At 33.5% G+C, this 17,197-nt stretch overlaps 1 protein-coding gene across 1 annotated transcript; it reads right to left on the bottom strand.

The window, feature by feature from the left end:
* Positions 1-2,186: 2,186 nt before the first annotated feature.
* Positions 2,187-16,795, bottom strand: LOC128185266 (alcohol dehydrogenase [acceptor]-like). The gene is made up of 14 exons (XM_052854905.1): positions 16,756-16,795; positions 13,733-13,793; positions 13,139-13,287; positions 12,656-12,864; positions 11,213-11,402; positions 10,626-10,765; positions 9,669-9,752; positions 9,406-9,573; positions 9,076-9,220; positions 7,854-8,002; positions 7,243-7,435; positions 6,824-7,055; positions 6,325-6,454; positions 2,187-2,645 (listed from the first exon to the last, which is right to left on the bottom strand). The coding sequence occupies exons 1-14, from the start codon at positions 16,793-16,795 to the stop codon at positions 2,256-2,258; spliced, it is 2,280 nt and encodes a 759-aa protein (XP_052710865.1). The 3' UTR covers positions 2,187-2,255.
* Between the last annotated feature and the right edge of the window lie 402 nt (positions 16,796-17,197).

Raw genomic sequence — 17,197 nt, 5'->3', positions numbered from 1 at the left:
TTCAAAGCTCCATTATAATTTGATATGATGCATTATCTTTTTAAATGAATTATATTGACTAATTATCCACTTAATAGGGATCAATAACAAACTTATTTTCATAGTAAGGCTTAATTGTTTTCACACTTTCGTTTTTTCTGCTTTGAACTTCCGGCAGCTCATATGTGGGTCACATTTTTAATTTGTAAACAATTCGGTAAATAATCGTACAAATGGCAAACAACTTCACGCACTGATAGAATATTTATTTCTGTTTTATAATTACCTAGCTAGGATTTTTTAAAATCTCAACTTCGTCTTCAACCAATAATTTTCCTAAAAATTATTCGATATTGGCAAATATTCGTTACCGGTAAAACGACTGTACATGTACCAGTACTGAAACATCGTATAAAAACGTTATATATACATGTACTCTGTAACTAGTCGTCTTTTAATACATATACCTTTCTTTTGTTTGTTAAAAATAAATTAAATTTTGTAAAATGATAAGTATATCATTTCTTCTAGATTTTTTTTCATGAAAATACCTACAAAAGAGTTTTGCCAATCACAAAGAGTTTAAAGTACATGTAATGTAAAACACGGGCGCCATTTTGAAACAAATTGTCAGAGAGTTCCGAATAAAATCTGATGAACGTTTCACATGGTTCTCGCACGCTTTGCTCGAAACGATTTACACGCTTTGACCGAAACTCTGCACGCTTTGTCCGAAACGCTAAACGGTTTACACGAAACGCTTCACGATTCACACGAAACGCTAAACGGTTAACACGAAACGTTTCTCGCACGTAAGTCGCACGCTTTTTTGGTGTAGTAGTACGTTTCAGGGTCTGTAAATTTTGTCAGCACGCAATAATTCTAAATTGCACATTGTCTTCATAAATTTAGAAATATTTAAATAAAGAAGTTATCTTAGAGTAAAGGTTACGTGTTTTGTAAACGGGCTCGGTTTAAAAAAAAAACCACAATTCCTGACATGACACATGAGTACATACTGTTTATAACAATGCTTGCTATTCTCTGAAAATGTAACTCGCCATTAAATATCTCATTTTTTAAATAATGTTTGTTACGATTACATAAACTGTGTGCGACAAATAGTTTTCCTAAAACATTTTCTTTTTCAAAACACGTTTTATATGCAGGCTTTCAATCACAACACGTTTTTATAACAAAAGCAGAACTGAAAGTTAAGTAATTATAATCGTTTGACACCATATCACATATATTTTCATCTCCGGCACAGCAACAACGGAAGACCTACTCGTGGCTTTGCCACGAGCTCTGCTCTAGTTACGTTTTATCATTGAACATACGTATGTCTTCCCTTGTATCATTGTTATAGTATATAAGCTTCTTGTGCTTAACGTATTTTGTAGATTAGATCCCATATTTCAGTAGAAATAACTCATATTCTATTCAGGAACTTCACCGCGTGCATTTTCCCCGGTCTGTTTATTCCGGAAGTGGCGTTGTGCATGTCGTTTCGGTTCAGCTATTGGCTATTAGGGGTACGTAAGGGTATATAAATCCCACACAGTCTGCTAATTGGTTGACGCATAATTATTAGTTTCAGAGCAACATCGTATCTTTGTGAAAGCCTATATACCCACTTCAGGGATGGCCGATGTGTCCCAGGCCCGTTTGGTAATTATTGTTATTTAAGATATTATATTATAAAGCTGCGATACCCCTGTTGGATACCCAATACCTTGTGGGATTCCAATACCTTATGGGAATACCATACGTGAAGTGGGAGGTTCCATTTAGGGTTATTACATAATAGTAGGAAACTCGAGGCCCATCATTGGGAAAATGGGAAAGAGAATATTTGTATGGCTTTAAATACATGTAAGTAGCTTCTTATTAATAATTATTTGTATATGTGTAGTATTTTTATTTATGGGATGTGGGAGGATTTTGACTATGGAAGTTTGTGTGACTTTTTCATCATTATATCATATGACCATTTCATCCTGAATAATTTATTGTTATATTGTAAATCCTGACTTGTTCATTTATTTATTATCAAATGAGGTTAATTTATGGGTGTGGGAAACCCACAAGTTTGCTAACTCCCACCGGGAGTAGAACGCTACACAGCAATGCCTTGTAAATAGTGACGGCATGCTTATACGTTATTACTAAAACATACGATATGAAAACACCAAAAAACAAACAAATACGATTTACTTTTATTGCATCATCAGGACATATCTCCCCTGGTAACGTACTCACAAAGCAATTACATGTTATGCAATGCGATATCCCGAAAAGGATGTCTTCCCATTGCTACGGGTGCTAAAAAAGGCACCTTGGCCGGCCATTGGACAGATAATTTGAAACTTGTCTCCCTTCGAAGCGGCCAAAATCACAAACCCTGTCGACGATGCGTCATCATAATGTTTTTCTGTATCTGCATAAATAGACCCTTTAACGACCCCGTTTTGAGTCAGCACTGCCGCCATTTCCCCAAAGTGGCCTTTAGAGCCAGCATGATGTGTACCAGCGGCGTGAATGGTCCACGAAAATGCATACACACCATCGGATGGGGCGGTGAAAAAGCCAGTTTTTCTGTCGTATCCATTTCCAAGATTTGTTTCCACAGCATCGAAGCGGAACGGTTGTCCTATGGAGAGAGCCTTAAAAGTTCGTGACATGTAGACATAAAAAGCTACAGTGGGCGGTCCTCTGTTTTTCTCCACACACTGTAAAGTCTTGTAAGAATCTGAAAATTAAACGGTGGTCAGTAAATGACAAATTTCAATGTCAGAATATAATACGTTATAATAGGTCAGAATGCTTTTGTCAAACAAGATATTTTACCAAATGAATAAAACTTTATGAAGGAATAAGTTTTTGTTGTCCAACGATTTTACCTCCGCTCTTGTATAAAAGGCCAACGAACAAGAATATAAGAGTCTTCATTGTTCGCTCTATAAAAATGTATTATGATTCAGACATCGAAGTCCCCAGAATATATACTAAAACTTATCAGCCAAGTTTCAATTAGCTTTAGTCGATTGAGAGGTGTTTTATGGTTTTTTTGAGTCGATTGGTTGAAACATCTTGCTTGCAAGTAGCTTGCATGCACACTGTACATACTTTTAAAAACTAGTTACCGAGAGACGAGTTTAGACAAGTACTATTGAACTATTGTGCAAACGTTTACACTCTACTAGATAATTTTCACAGAGTTTACACTTATAAATGTCGTGACTTTGAGTTTCAACAGATGTGTCGACGCAATAAGACAAAACAATTATAAACAATACATGCTGTGTCTACACAAGCGACAAGATTGATGTATCAGGAATAGTACATTTTGTTGTTCTGGTATACGTCAAATATGAATATACTGTGGACTCATTTAAATTCGGGGGGAGGGGCAATTTTCGTTGATAAGGGATATAATTCTATGGATGTGTCGGTTTTCAGTTTCGGTAAGAAAACCAACTATTTCACGATTTGTTTTCGTCGAGGTTGTCAATTCGTGGGGATTGGTTACCCACAAATACCACGAAAATTGAACCACCACGAATTACACTGTTTCCACAGTAACTAATATGGTTTTTCCTCATATCTATAATTTAGTTTACGTAACTATGTGGCTAAGGTATTGTTCGTAAAGTTGATGATTCAGTGTGTCAAATGTAAACTTTTACAATACAGGTGTTTATGTACATGTACAACATCAGTATCAACGTTAAACTGATACAAATTGTGCATTTCTCATATAAGTCTATATAAGAATGTTAAGAACAACATCAAAGAACATGAACCATTCTGAAATTTTAAACAGCTTTAAGATCAAACCTTTTATTATATAATTACATTGTATTATGTAAATAATCGAAGAAAATTGCTGATTCTACATACTTATTATTTGACACATAAAATATCCTCTGCCGAAACCTAATTTTTATTACCCCTTTTTAAAAACAACATGTTTAGTCACCACGGCGCACGGTAACGTTCAAAACATGACGTCAAGATTAAACACGCACATTTCATAGATATACCCCATCTTAATATCACGCTTAGTCTTTTCTGCCTTTTTTCTTATAATTTAAAATGGCACTGAACCACTTTACATATTTGTATGTCATGAGTGTTCTTCAAAGTTTTCATTTTCTAACCGTGTATCTCTTAGTTTACAGTCGGTTGACGTTACTTATAATTTTGACCAAATATTTCCAGATATTCTACTCTCTTTCGGACTGTTTTATATTCAAAATACACTTATCACCACCCCCACAAAATTTATTACACAAACTTGCAAATAATTTTTGACTTATTTATTGTACAATTGAGCATTTTGCACAGCTTGTATCGGCTTTTTCCTGAGTTAAATCCATTCTGTTTGTACTTCTCGCTGCGCCGTGACGTCCGGCGATGTCGAAGTTTAGTCAATTCTAAAGAGGACTATCTGTCTTTAGTTACTTATATATGTTCGACAAAACAATTTATACCGTCATTATTTGGTTCATAGAATACCATAAGTATAATTAATTTGAGGTTTCAATCTTATTTGGTTTTAAGCCCAATTTCTAGAGATATTACTTTCAACATTATATGGTTTATTGTTGACATAACACAAATTTTGACCATGCGCCGTGACCTCATTTTTGCAGGTTTACATTCTAAATAAATCTTAGAAATATAGGAATTAATTAACTTTTTTCTTGCAAATTGTTTCAAACTATTGCTAAATTCTGTCTTCAAAATTTAGTAATGATGACGTTAAGTAACATAGCTTTGACAAAAGTCTTCGTATTTTTTGATTGACCCTCGTATATTATCAATTTCTGTTCTTTGTCTTGCAGGGCCGTGCAGAGTAAAATTTTGGAAGGTTACTTGGTTATATCCTATTGATGCAGTGTGTGGCTGCAAAATGTAAGGTTAGTGAATATCTTTTGTCAACCAGAGAAGATTATCTTATTGTGTGTTTAAATATGTCACTTTATCTCGAGGTGCTTTAAAAGGAAGTAAAAAGGGCAACTTTTGCCAATATTTTGTTAGCTTAGTTAATATTATTTTAAAATTCATTTTTTTCGTAAATGGTTGCTAATTAGTGACACGTATTTTAATAACTATTTAAGGGTTTATTGTTTAAATTTTTATATGTTTGGATTACTCGCAATTTAATTAAGGTTGTCGGTTTTTACTGAAGTAGTTTTATGTCCTCCATATTTCTTATTTTCGAAATGTGTGGAAACCAGTTCCATCTTGGTCCTGCAGCTTTGTTAATTTTTTCTTTTTTAAAACACTTCAAGTCATGATTTGGTGAATATTATCATTTATTAATGACGAAGATAAACAACTAACTACAAATAAACTACCTTAACTACTAGGGAGATCCCAGATAAATATAAAGAGACTTATTGAGCACCTAATTCCAGACAGGCAGCGGGATCTCCCTAAAGACTAAGTAAGGCATAATCATCATTGATGAATACACATTCAGAAGAATGGAGATCCCAAGGTAACATATATACAAACTAGTCTATAGCATTGGCAGGGGGATCTCCCTGTCATATGAAAAACCAAAACAACGTAAAAATTAAGTTGGCATATACAAAACATTTTACCATTTTGAAAACCAAAACAATGTAAAATTTTAGGTCGCATATATAAAACATTTAGGTGGGTGTAATGTGGATGGTGGAGGGAGGGTTAATTTACACACAAATAATCTCTCTGTTTACATAAAAACGTCCAGGGTAATAACAAAATTGACTTTCACGTGATTACAGTCCTGCAATTTCATTGGTTGTTGACAAGATACAGGCACAAGTATTTAAAAAATAAATATAATGGACCCTCAGGTGAAAAACAACTTATATAAACCAGATTCTAAAAATTTATTCTGTGATAAAAATAGATGGTTACGATACAATGAGGCCATAAAACATATTATCTAACAATAATATTTCACTTTTATTTTTCTTGTCTAAAGTTTCGCAATAATTATTGTAGTTCTATACACTGTCAATTTTTTAAGTTGTTCAATACATTTTCACAGTTTTGTAAGTTATTGTTTATCACCACTTTTGATAAGAATTACAAATCTTTTAATCAAAATAAAACTATTTATATCAAATATATCAATGATGAAATTACATAAGTATTCACAATGGAATGCAATATCAAGTTTCGCTATTTTCTTCGCAAAAAGGTATTCTTATTTTTCATAACATAATTGATGATCTTAAAGTTCCAAAATGTAAATTGCAATAAATTCTTTATTTTTTTTTTAAGCAAAACAACTTTTATTTTTTAAACAAAGAGTTTATCTGTCACTTTTCGAATATGTTTAACAGTATCCTTTCCTCGAATCATGTCTGCTGCCTTCTCAGCGATCATGATCGTTGGAGCGTTTGTTGTTCCAGAAGGAGCAGAGCGCATGACAGAAGCGTCAACCACTCTTAAATTCTCTATCCCCTTTACTCTAAAAATACGAAAAAGACATAACAAAACATTTGCATTCGTTTTGATCTAAAAGTTATACTTTTAAAGACAAAAATGACTTTGTCTTTATATCATATTATATAATAAGATTATAATATTCTTTCAAAATAAAATTCATTATAATCTGAATCAGTAATAATAATAATAATAATGCAGGGTTGTCTCTAAAAATTGAAGTAGAAGGAGGAAATGAAAAAGTAGAAGGTGGTCTGGGGGTCTTGCATATAGCTACATTGTGTTTGAAATGCAGAAATAGCCGGGTAATTAAGGCATCATAGGTGGGGGAATTCCCCGCCTCCTGGGTCTAATAGACAACCCTGTAATGTTTAGATTTACATATATTACAGACCTAAGCTGTGGATCAACAACTGCCTTGGGGTCGTCTGACGCCCCCATTTTGCAAGTGGATGTTGGATGAAACATTGTTTGCGTGTAATACTTGATTCTACAGACCCAGTACTCCTCTGAGGGATAAGGCAGTTCTTGACAGGCAGGAAGATGCTCCTGATAAGGGTCTAATGGCGAGGCACCAATAGTTTGGAATGCTTTTGTCTCTGCCAGTTTAAGAACGTGGTTTATTCCTATAAAACCCAAAATAAAGCCTTAGTCTTTGTAAACTTTGTTAATTATTATTACTGATATTGATCTTGAAAATTATATATTAGTATATATTTTCATCATATATATTCGATATCGCCATCATGACTTGATTTCAGTATAATGAACTTGGATTTCACTGTCTCCATTGTTCTCAAACTGTTTTATTACCTTTCAATAGCGCCTTAAGGTCATAAGGGTGATCCAAGTAGTTAGGGTCTATGAGAGGCGGATCTAAGGGATCACTACTCTGCAGTTGAATTGTTCCCCGACTCTTTGGATGTAGAAGCACAACGAATGACATAAAGGAATTCCCAGCGTTGTTCATCGCTTCACTGCAAGATTGCTTCATTGTGTCCTTTGTCTTAAATAACATGCATCTGATAAATACTTGTAAATTTACCAACTTGCAGAAAATTCTTGTTTATTATGGTTCAATGATGAATTTTGTTGACGAGTAAATTCGGATGTTGGATGCATGAATTGCCTTCCACTATGACACAAATGTATTTGTTAAAAGGCCGACCTGTTTGATAATATTTTTGATGATAAATAAATATTTAAAAAAAACCCATCTAAATATATAGACAATATGTATCAAATGTAGGTGATGTTTAGAGTAAAGTGTTAATATACAAGCACCTTTCCTTTTCCCCATGACTCGAACTGATATTCAGAACACACCAAAAATTAGGGTAATGATTTGTCTTTTTGGATTTGCGTACTCGTATGATGTAAAACGTATGAATTAAAATACATATATTTTACAATTTTAAACGTACCTCTTGATTCTTTTCAAAAATGTTTGGAAAGGCTATCAGAAAGAAAGGAAAAGAATTGAGACTATGAAATGTTATTTGAGTGAACGGGGGTAGGTTATCCTCTTCTGCTAGAAATGCACCTGCCTCCAAATGAGTTTTACTGAAAGGCCCTGTAGAGTAATTAAAATTCATTTTAGGTAACTGAAAATCAATGACATGTTATTTTTTGTTTTTATTTAGGTACTATAGACATTGCGATAAAAGTATGCTAGTTTTGATAGCTCAAATATATTTAATCATCAAGAAAATGTTTTTAATCTAATTAAAAAGGTCTTCCGTTTCCAACGGAAGACCTTATTGTTTTCGTACGGTTTCTTTTTCCCTATTATTATTAAGGTCTTCCGTTTTCCAACAGAAGACGTTATTGTTTTCGTTCGGTTTCTTTTCCCCTATTATTATTTTTTTTCTTACAATATGTGTGCAGGCGATTTCTCAAAAATGGCCGATTTTCATGAAACTTTCAGATCTAATAGATATTTATACAAACTTAATATACATTTTTTTTATTTTGATGACGTCATTTCTGTTCTTGAGATAATGACGTTTTAGCGATTTTCAGAGGGTCGGCTTGTCCAGGGATCTCCTCCTTAACGGTAAAAGATATTGAGTTCAAAATTTCAGGGATTGTTAACAAGTGACTGTAGATGTGCTATTTGGCATTTATATTTGTCATGCTCAAAAGGCAATAAAGCTCGCCTAGTCCCGAAAATTGAGACTGAAAAAACATCGTAATTTTTCATGGTTTTCTTTGTTATCTCTTTTTGAAAAATATTTTGTTAACACATGTAATGTAAAAAACAAGTTTATATTTACAAGACCTTTCATTTGATATCAAGAAAGAGGGGTTTGTTTCTCAAATAAGGGGACCAAATGGCCCTAAACTCTGTAGCCGTTTACTGAGGGATATTTTGTGAAATGTTATAGACCAGAGGTAAACAAGTTTAATCTTTTCTATCTTAATTGGAAGAAATGCAAGTATTTAAAAAAACAATGTAAGAGAAGTTATAAAAAGCAATACAAAAAAAGCATTAGTACTTGACTCCTTTTTCCGTATCATGTTTTGTTGTCGAAAATCAAAGTCATTGATGTCATATGTCCTTCTAATAATCGAACGGAAGATCTCCTCGTTGCTCGCAACGAGATCGTGTCTAGTTGATTCAATTTTGTATAAAATATTTTCTACCTGATTTATTAGCAATGTATTGCTTTAGATGATCATCAAATTCAGAGCAGTTATACGCCGACGAGCTGTTATCTTTGAAAGAAATCGGTACCATTACATGGTTTTCCAAGTTTTGTCCTACAGGCAAATCTTTCACAACATTTATCTATAAAGAGAAGAAGTAACATGATTCTTTTTCTATAAAAAAGGCTTAAAAAGGCTTAAAAAGAATACCCTGTATTATAATTATTAAAATAATAAGTTGTTCTCACATTTTAAAATACAGATTGGTATCGAATGATGTTTGCCTTTATTTTTATATTTTCATGTTATAAAATGTTTTCTCCTTACTCCTTTTGATTGCAGATGCGCTTGTGGTCCAATGCCAGACATCATTAGAATTTGAGGACTTTTGATACCTCCGGCAGACAGAATAACTTCCTTTCGTGCCATCATCCGGTATGTTGTTTGATTTCGTATAACTTCAACTCCAACAGCCTTGTTTTTATCTACCAAAATCTAAAGTTTCTGCTGTTTGGGTAAATAGAGGTTTGATTTATGCATCGAATTCCCATTGACTAAAGCTCATTTCTTCTCTACTCATTAAAAATTACCTTGGTGACGTATGTATTTGTTGACACGTGAAGGTTTGGGCGATCCGCTGCAGGATCTAAGAACGCTTTGGCGGTGCTCCATCTCTACATAAATGTTTATACCTTTTTATCCCCACGCGCAACTTGTTGTGAAGGGGATATAGCATCGCTGCTGTGCGTGTGTGTGCCCATTTCAGCCCTTTTAGCAAGATTATAAAAAACCCTCGCATGCATGTTTATCAAACTTCGTACACTTCATAAACATTTTGAAGGACAAACCGTATTTATTTTCAATGAATTATGTAATATATTGCTTAAAATATCATTTAAATTTAAACGCTAAGAAATTTAATGTACGACTTCCGGTTTGTGAAAATAAACATTTGAGATCAACAACTTGATATTTTGTAAAACAAGCAGCCGTCTGAGCAGAATTTCGGGCTACTAGTATATTAAGCAAATTACTTAGAGAAGAACACGATTAACCTGGAATTCATTTAATGTGAATTGCTGAAGATACGTCCCCATTTTAAAATATTGGGGTTTAAACTACCCCATGTTTACTCGAATTTTCTCATAGAGCAGACTATAAATCGCCAGATCTTAGCTACGTTTCATTTTCAATATGAAACTTAAATTTTGCTTACACTGATTGTCTAGATGCGTAATGTATGTCACTAGATAAAGTGAATTTATAAAACTATATTACTAAAGTTTAACACGTTTGTGGTGTGTTTTCGCTAGAATAATATTTGGTCCTTTCAATTGCATGTTTATTCTAAATCATGCATTTCCCCGCACATTATTTTCTTTTGCGAGGGGATGCTACGCTTTGCAGTGCCCTTGTTAAACCTGTTTCTGAATTCAATTTTGAATATTATTAGAAGTTGCAAGTATTTATTATTGTGTGCCTTTTTTTACATTTGCAACACCCAGTTGAGATCCTGAGGTATATTGTGAACAAATGATTCTTCATTCATTTGGTTTACCTGTTTGTGTTTCTCCATTACAGTCCACCTTGGAATATCCCAACTCCTCATATCCTCGTTGGTAAACGTCAGTCATTGTTGTTGCAGTCCCCGAACTGACAGTCAAGAGCCCGCCTACACCGCGGTAGGCTGTAAAAGTTATTTATATTTTTTCACTTTTTATTCAATACAAAATACAAATGCAGCAAAAATTGAACCAGTTTTATTTAAGGTATCTAAGTGCATATCAGCCAGACACTATTCATTGTATTTTCTATCAAATTTTGGTTTTTTGAATGCTAGATAGTAAGGGTATTAGTTTAGTTATTTTTAAAATAGTTTTTCTTTTGTTTGCGTGTCTAGCAAACTGTTCATGATCTACGCTATCAGATACAAATGGATGTCAAATTATTCAGGTGCTTAAACACAAACAAAAATCAACCATCCTTCTTTCTCATTTCAAGGTCTGTCAATATTTAAAACAAACCCAACAATACAACTGCGCCAATTGATTCATAAGAGCTGATAATTTAGATAACATTATAAATAAGCACAGGAAAGCAAGTTTTTCGTTTCATGAAACAATTTTCTTCTTACGTGAGTCTTTCAATTCTGGTATTTGAACATCCTCAGATTTAATGAAATACGGCAATACATCCTTATAACTCCATCCTGTTGCACCTTCCTTTTCCCAGGCATCGAAGTCATGGCGACTACCCCGTATGTGATGCATGTAGTTTATAGAACCTGAGCCCCCTAGCACTCGACCACTGGACAAAGTACCCCTCTGTGAAAATACATGTATCAACAGGTCATTGATCCACATTTGGAAAATTTCTATTATATTATCAAAACCCTGTAATTGTTTTGAAGATATTATTTTAACATGAATATGTCCAACATTTAGTTTGTGGGTAAATTTCCGTTTCATTTGTCTAGTGATATCATTAAATTACTGAGCCTGAAAAGTAAGGGGGATAATCACGCTGTGTTAGTTTATCCAAACCACACAAATTGCATAAAACACCAATAAAGAATGGCATCTTTGCTAAGGACCTAAAATAAGGTTCGTGGCATTCGATTAGTAGGGTATTTGCCGCTCATTTAATGAAAGCATGCCAAATTCCGCTGTAATCAATGACGTTGCCATTGCTGTATGGAATAATGGATATATATAATCCCAAATTATCTCAAATATCTAGTATTACTTGAATATGAAACAACTTGCATTTATTTGGGGTTTTCTGTCAAAACATATATAATATTTGAATTGTTTTTTCAAAAAATCAATACTAACAATATTTTGTGCTTAAGATACAATGAGTTAAGTTGAGGCTTGACTGCCATTTTCATTACATTTTTATGGCACGATTCTATGCAGTAATTAATGCGTTTTGAATTCAAGTTTTATTATTGAATGCGGAGAATAAATGATTAAAACTTCAAACATGTTCTCAAGGTAGAGTGATTACAAATGGATCGTGTAATGTCTTATGATGACATTAGCACTCAACACATCAATGTAGTGTTGACTTCAAGAAAAAAAAGCTAATAAACGGTGGTTGGGAGTTATTTAGATTTAGAAGCGAAATTGCAGAAACCTGTTTACCGAGATATATAATTGTTTCATCTACATATACCTTTGTAATTTAATTCCATACTTCTTCAATTCAATGCAGAAATGCGCTAGTGACTTATTTTATTGAAAAGCTGCGTTATTATAAAATTCCAAAGTAAATCATATAATTACTAATTACTACCCTTGTGAAGCGTAACAAATATCCTGTTAAAAAGGACCATTGCTCAGTATATTTGATCGAATGAGTTCTAGAATTAGAATGACTTAAACATTATTGAATTGAATAAAATTATGTATCGAGTCAAAATCTATATTAAAAACCCCAGATGTAGCATTATTTGCACTAGTTGAAATCTCCACTAACAAGATGTAGATCTTGTTCAGAATATTTCAAAATGGCGGACTATCGCGGTTGATACTTTTAATATGCAAGAGATCTTGATATCAATTAAAACTAATACTTTGTCTCTTGATCCTAAGAAAGAATTCTTCTGGGGAACAGTGATGAATTTCCAGTCGTATTTGCTTGAATTCGCAAATACAACTGCTAGTGGTATTTGCATTAGTTTATCATCATGAACGGAATCTCCTGCTTCGATGAGAAGTATGGATGACAGGGGGTCTTCTGAAAGTCTGTTGGCGAGGACGCACCCAGCTGTTCCTGCTCCAACTACGAAATTAAAAACATATCCAAATAATTAAAAAAATTAGTATAATTATTTTCTTCTTAGCAACAAAAATCTTTGGAAATATGTATGATTATTAAGATTTATTACAAACAAATTCATTTTTCCTGCCACTTACTGCTTCAGTTAAGAAATATGTTGCTACATGTGATTCTAGTATGCAATCAGTCTTTATTTCAGCAGAAATTTTATCCTAACAAGAAACTTTTAAAATAACGGAAAACTAAATAAGTTTAATGAACAAGATTAAAGAATTACCTATCACGTAGTCGTATGAACCTTTTATCGGGACAAATGTTTCTTTATTTGGGAAAATGATGTAAATGCACAAGTAAACAACGAATGCCAATATCACCACCAAAGCGCTGCAAATCAAGCCTCCACATCGCCCTCTAGCAAACCGATCACTAAAAGTGAAAAAATTCTAATCATAAATGTTTTATATTTATTTTGTATTATTAAAACTCCTCAATAACCTTTGATTAAACGTATTACAAAATAAAATATAGGTCAACATTTATAACGCTTACCTTTTTAATGATGAATAACTTCCAATCATGGCACGCCAAATTGATTTCACAAAATTGTGCTTATCATAATCAATGTTTCATACGTTCGAATACTGCAGGGGTTTTTATTTTCATGAACAGCGGTAAAATTTAAAAAGTTGATATTTTCCCCAAAAAGTGAGATTTTTTGAGTCATTTTCAAGTCGAACGCATGCTAAAATTCCCTATCCATAAATTATTTAGAAGACAGAACTTAGGCAGAACTTTTCCCAGGTGTGTGGAGGACCCTTAACAAATCATTATATTTGACAAATGTAAGATATATAATGGGTATCCTGTTGACCACCTATCTTCCTTATCACTAACAAAATAATTTGTAAATAAGCTAGATATAGCTTCACGGTCTAAAATGTAGGTTTATTGACTGTTAACTATAATTAACAACGCGTTTGTACATGTATATTTCTTATCTGTAAACCGTTGATAACGTAATAATCTAAGATTTACAAATGTGCACTGTGATAAACACTTAAAACGATTATTATACCCGCACTTTCTAAAGAAAGTTCGGGTATATTGTTGTTACCCTGTTCCGTCCCTCCGTCCGTCCGTCTGTCACGTTTTACTTTCTCAAACTGCTCTTACATCCTATAAATCAGCAAACTAAACTCTTGGAGTTTGATTTGGGGTATCATGTTGTTTTGTAAAAAGGTTTCAAAAACTCTCCTGTTAGTCCTGGGTTCAAATAATTGGTAAAAAATGACGTTTTTTTTCACAAAAAACCTTCTTCCTCGAACTCCTACATTTTCAACAGTAGACAAATCATCTCTTGGAATATGTTTTAGGGTACCCTATAGATGCGCAATAGGTTTCGGAATTTTCAATTTTGTCCTGGGGGTCATTTATTGGCTGAAAAATGACGATTTTTTTAAAACAAAAAACTGGTTTCAAAAACGTCATTTTTTGGGCACTAGTCAAATGATCTTCTAGAATATGATTGGGGGTGTCATATTGAAGTGTGATCAGGTTCCAGAATTTTTTTTTTATGAAGGAGCTCAGTGGGCAACAAAAATTGACGTTTTTTGCAAAAAAAGTATGGTTCCAAGAACTCCTCTTACAACTTTTGGAGTAGCTACGTCATCTCTTGGGGTATAATTGGGGCTGTCCTATAGATGTGCAATAAGGTTTTATAAATTTAAATTTCATCGAGGGAGTAAAAAAGAAGCAGAAAATAGACGTTTATCAATAAAAAAAACCCCATAGATCCAAGAGCTCCTCTTATGATTTAATGGATAGACACATCATATCTTGGGATATGATAGGGACTGTTCTATAGATGTGCAGTAAGATTTTAAAAATTTAAATTTCATCCAGGGAGTCAAAAAGTAGCAGAAAATAGACGTTTATCACTTCAAAAAAACATAGATCCTAGAACTCCTTTTATGATTTAATGGATAGACGCATCATATCTTGGGATATGATAGGAACTGTTCTATAGATGTGCATTACGGTTTTGAAAAATTAAATTTAACCCCGAGGCCCATTACTTGCATATCTTTTGATGCCCTTTAAGGATCAAGAATATATATGGTTAAGGGGTGGGGATCTCAACCGTTTTCGAGATATTCATGCACTTCCTGTTCGAGGGGGGTCATGACCACCCCCGGAGCCCATGACCTACATACCGTTTGATGCCCCTGGACACAAAGAACAAGAATATATATGGTTTAAGGGTGGGGATCTCAACTGTTTTGAAGATATTAAGGGACTTGCTGTTTGAGGGGGTCAGGACTACCCACAGGGCCCATGTCCTACATAACATTTGATGCCCCTTGACATCAGAAACATGAATATATATGGTTTAGGGGTCATGATTATAACAGTTTCTGAGATGTATGGTAATTTCAAATTCCGGGGGAGGGGGGGGGATGACCCCAGGGGTCAGATCTAATAAGCCCTATATCTTGCCAGTAACAGTCAATATATGATTATGAAAACCCTATATTATTATCTTTGTCCTTTTTCAAGTTACCATTTACAACAGTCTACGATTCTTCCTACAAGGTTCAATGTTAGACCCCACACCATTTTGAACCCCCCCCCCCCCGAAAAGTGATTATCTAACCCAAAATGAGAAAAATCAAACCAGGGTGCACAACTAGATATGCAGGCCTCTCATATCCTAGAGTTTTGTACAATTCTGTTCAGCCATCTCTGAGAAACAAGTTCAGAGCGGGAAAGAAGAAGACGAAGAATAATAATACATGTATTAAGAACCGTACAAATACAATAAGTCTCCAAATTTCATTCGGGAGACTTAAAAAAAAAGATTAAATAGAGATAGGATCATCAAACATCAATAATTTAAAGATAATTGACAATTTCTGATTCTAAGGGGGTCATGATGACCCCTTAGGGTCATGACTTACATTGATAATGATCTGATGCGCCATGACCTAAGGAGGAATAATATCTTTGGATTAAGGTGGGGGTCTCAATAGTTTTAATGATATTTGATAATTTCAGGAAGAGCACTTGGGATCATGACCTACATACCATCTGAAATACCTTGAACAAAGAAACATTAATCTAATATGTACATGATATATGTTTCAATTTAAGAACCCAGATACATGTATAGATCAATCATCTTTGTTTTGTAATACTTCCTATGTATATATACATTAGTTTGTATTTTGTTCTATACTATTCATGTTCATGACTGTAGTATGCCTTTGTCTTATTTTAAATTACATTAAAAAATTGTCAAATATATGACTTGGAACCCCCACCCCCAAACGAACTCAAATATAAACTGTAAACCCCCACCCCCCTTAATTGTCGAATGATCTACTAAAATAAAAATATAATTTGGGTGTCTAAAAACTTTTATAAACTGGTAAAAAATTACACCTCGTATAATTGACAGATGATTTATTGAGATATGATCAGAGGTCATATATCTACCTTGGGATCAAATATTAGTATTCATTGACAAGTTAAAATTAATAACAATAAATGATTCAAATAATAAGTGTTTATACTCCACATTCACCCCCCCCCCTCGAAATCTAACCGGGTTCTAAAGATTCAGTCTTTTTAATACATTCTTACATGTGTACAGTAGCAAATTTAAATTCATTTCTTGATTGCTTTCTGAAACTATGATTAATAACTTTTAGCTATAGTTAACGAATGTAAATTGTTCCTTTTCAAAAAAAAATACCAGCTTTAGAATAATGATATTTGAGAAGACATTTTTAAAATTAGATTACATTATTTATTACATGTAATTGGAATGATGTACTCGACAGCATTTCACCAGTATTATATATCTATCAAATGTTTAGCTACATATACACAGACTGCAATGAACATCATTTTTAAAACTTCGAATGAGATCCATATTAACTTGGATTGATGGGATGAATTTAAACCGACTTAACTAGATAAAACAATGCATCATTGAATTAGAATGTATCATGAATACTAGTAGCTGATTTTGATGAAGTCTGCTTATATTTGACCCTCTGTCTGCCAAACAGTTATGAGCTCAACGACATATAGGCTGCATATTAACCATAATTGATTCTAGGATTGCTTGTGTCCTACTATTGCACCAAATTTAAAGTTAAATGGGGTACGACCAATTCACTCCTGCCTAAATCTGCCATTCAACTTTCTTTTTCAATATAAACGCCCGATAAACTGACGTTGTAATTTTTGACCATTTTGATCGATGTCACACAAGTGATCGTAGTTTTCATAACTTATGGTTTAGTATACTACATGTGTATATATATTTATG

This window comes from Crassostrea angulata, chromosome 5, assembly GCF_025612915.1.
Source record: "Crassostrea angulata isolate pt1a10 chromosome 5, ASM2561291v2, whole genome shotgun sequence".
NCBI classification, from domain to species: domain Eukaryota; kingdom Metazoa; phylum Mollusca; class Bivalvia; order Ostreida; family Ostreidae; genus Magallana; species Magallana angulata.
This window is presented reverse-complemented; position numbering and strand designations above follow the sequence as displayed.

What these genes read in the sequence shown, in the direction of transcription:
- LOC128185266 (XM_052854905.1), bottom strand. Translation starts at nt 16,795, where the DNA reads ATGGATCTCATTCGAAGTTTTAAAAATGATGTTCATTGCA. An exon ending in TAAAAATGATGTTCATTGCA is followed by an intron (nt 13,794 to 16,755) that starts GTCTGTGTATAT and finishes CCTACATTTTAG; the next exon opens with ACCGTGAAGCTATATCTAGC. An exon ending in AGTGATAAGGAAGATAGGTG is followed by an intron (nt 13,288 to 13,732) that starts GTCAACAGGATA and finishes TTTCACTTTTAG; the next exon opens with TGATCGGTTTGCTAGAGGGC.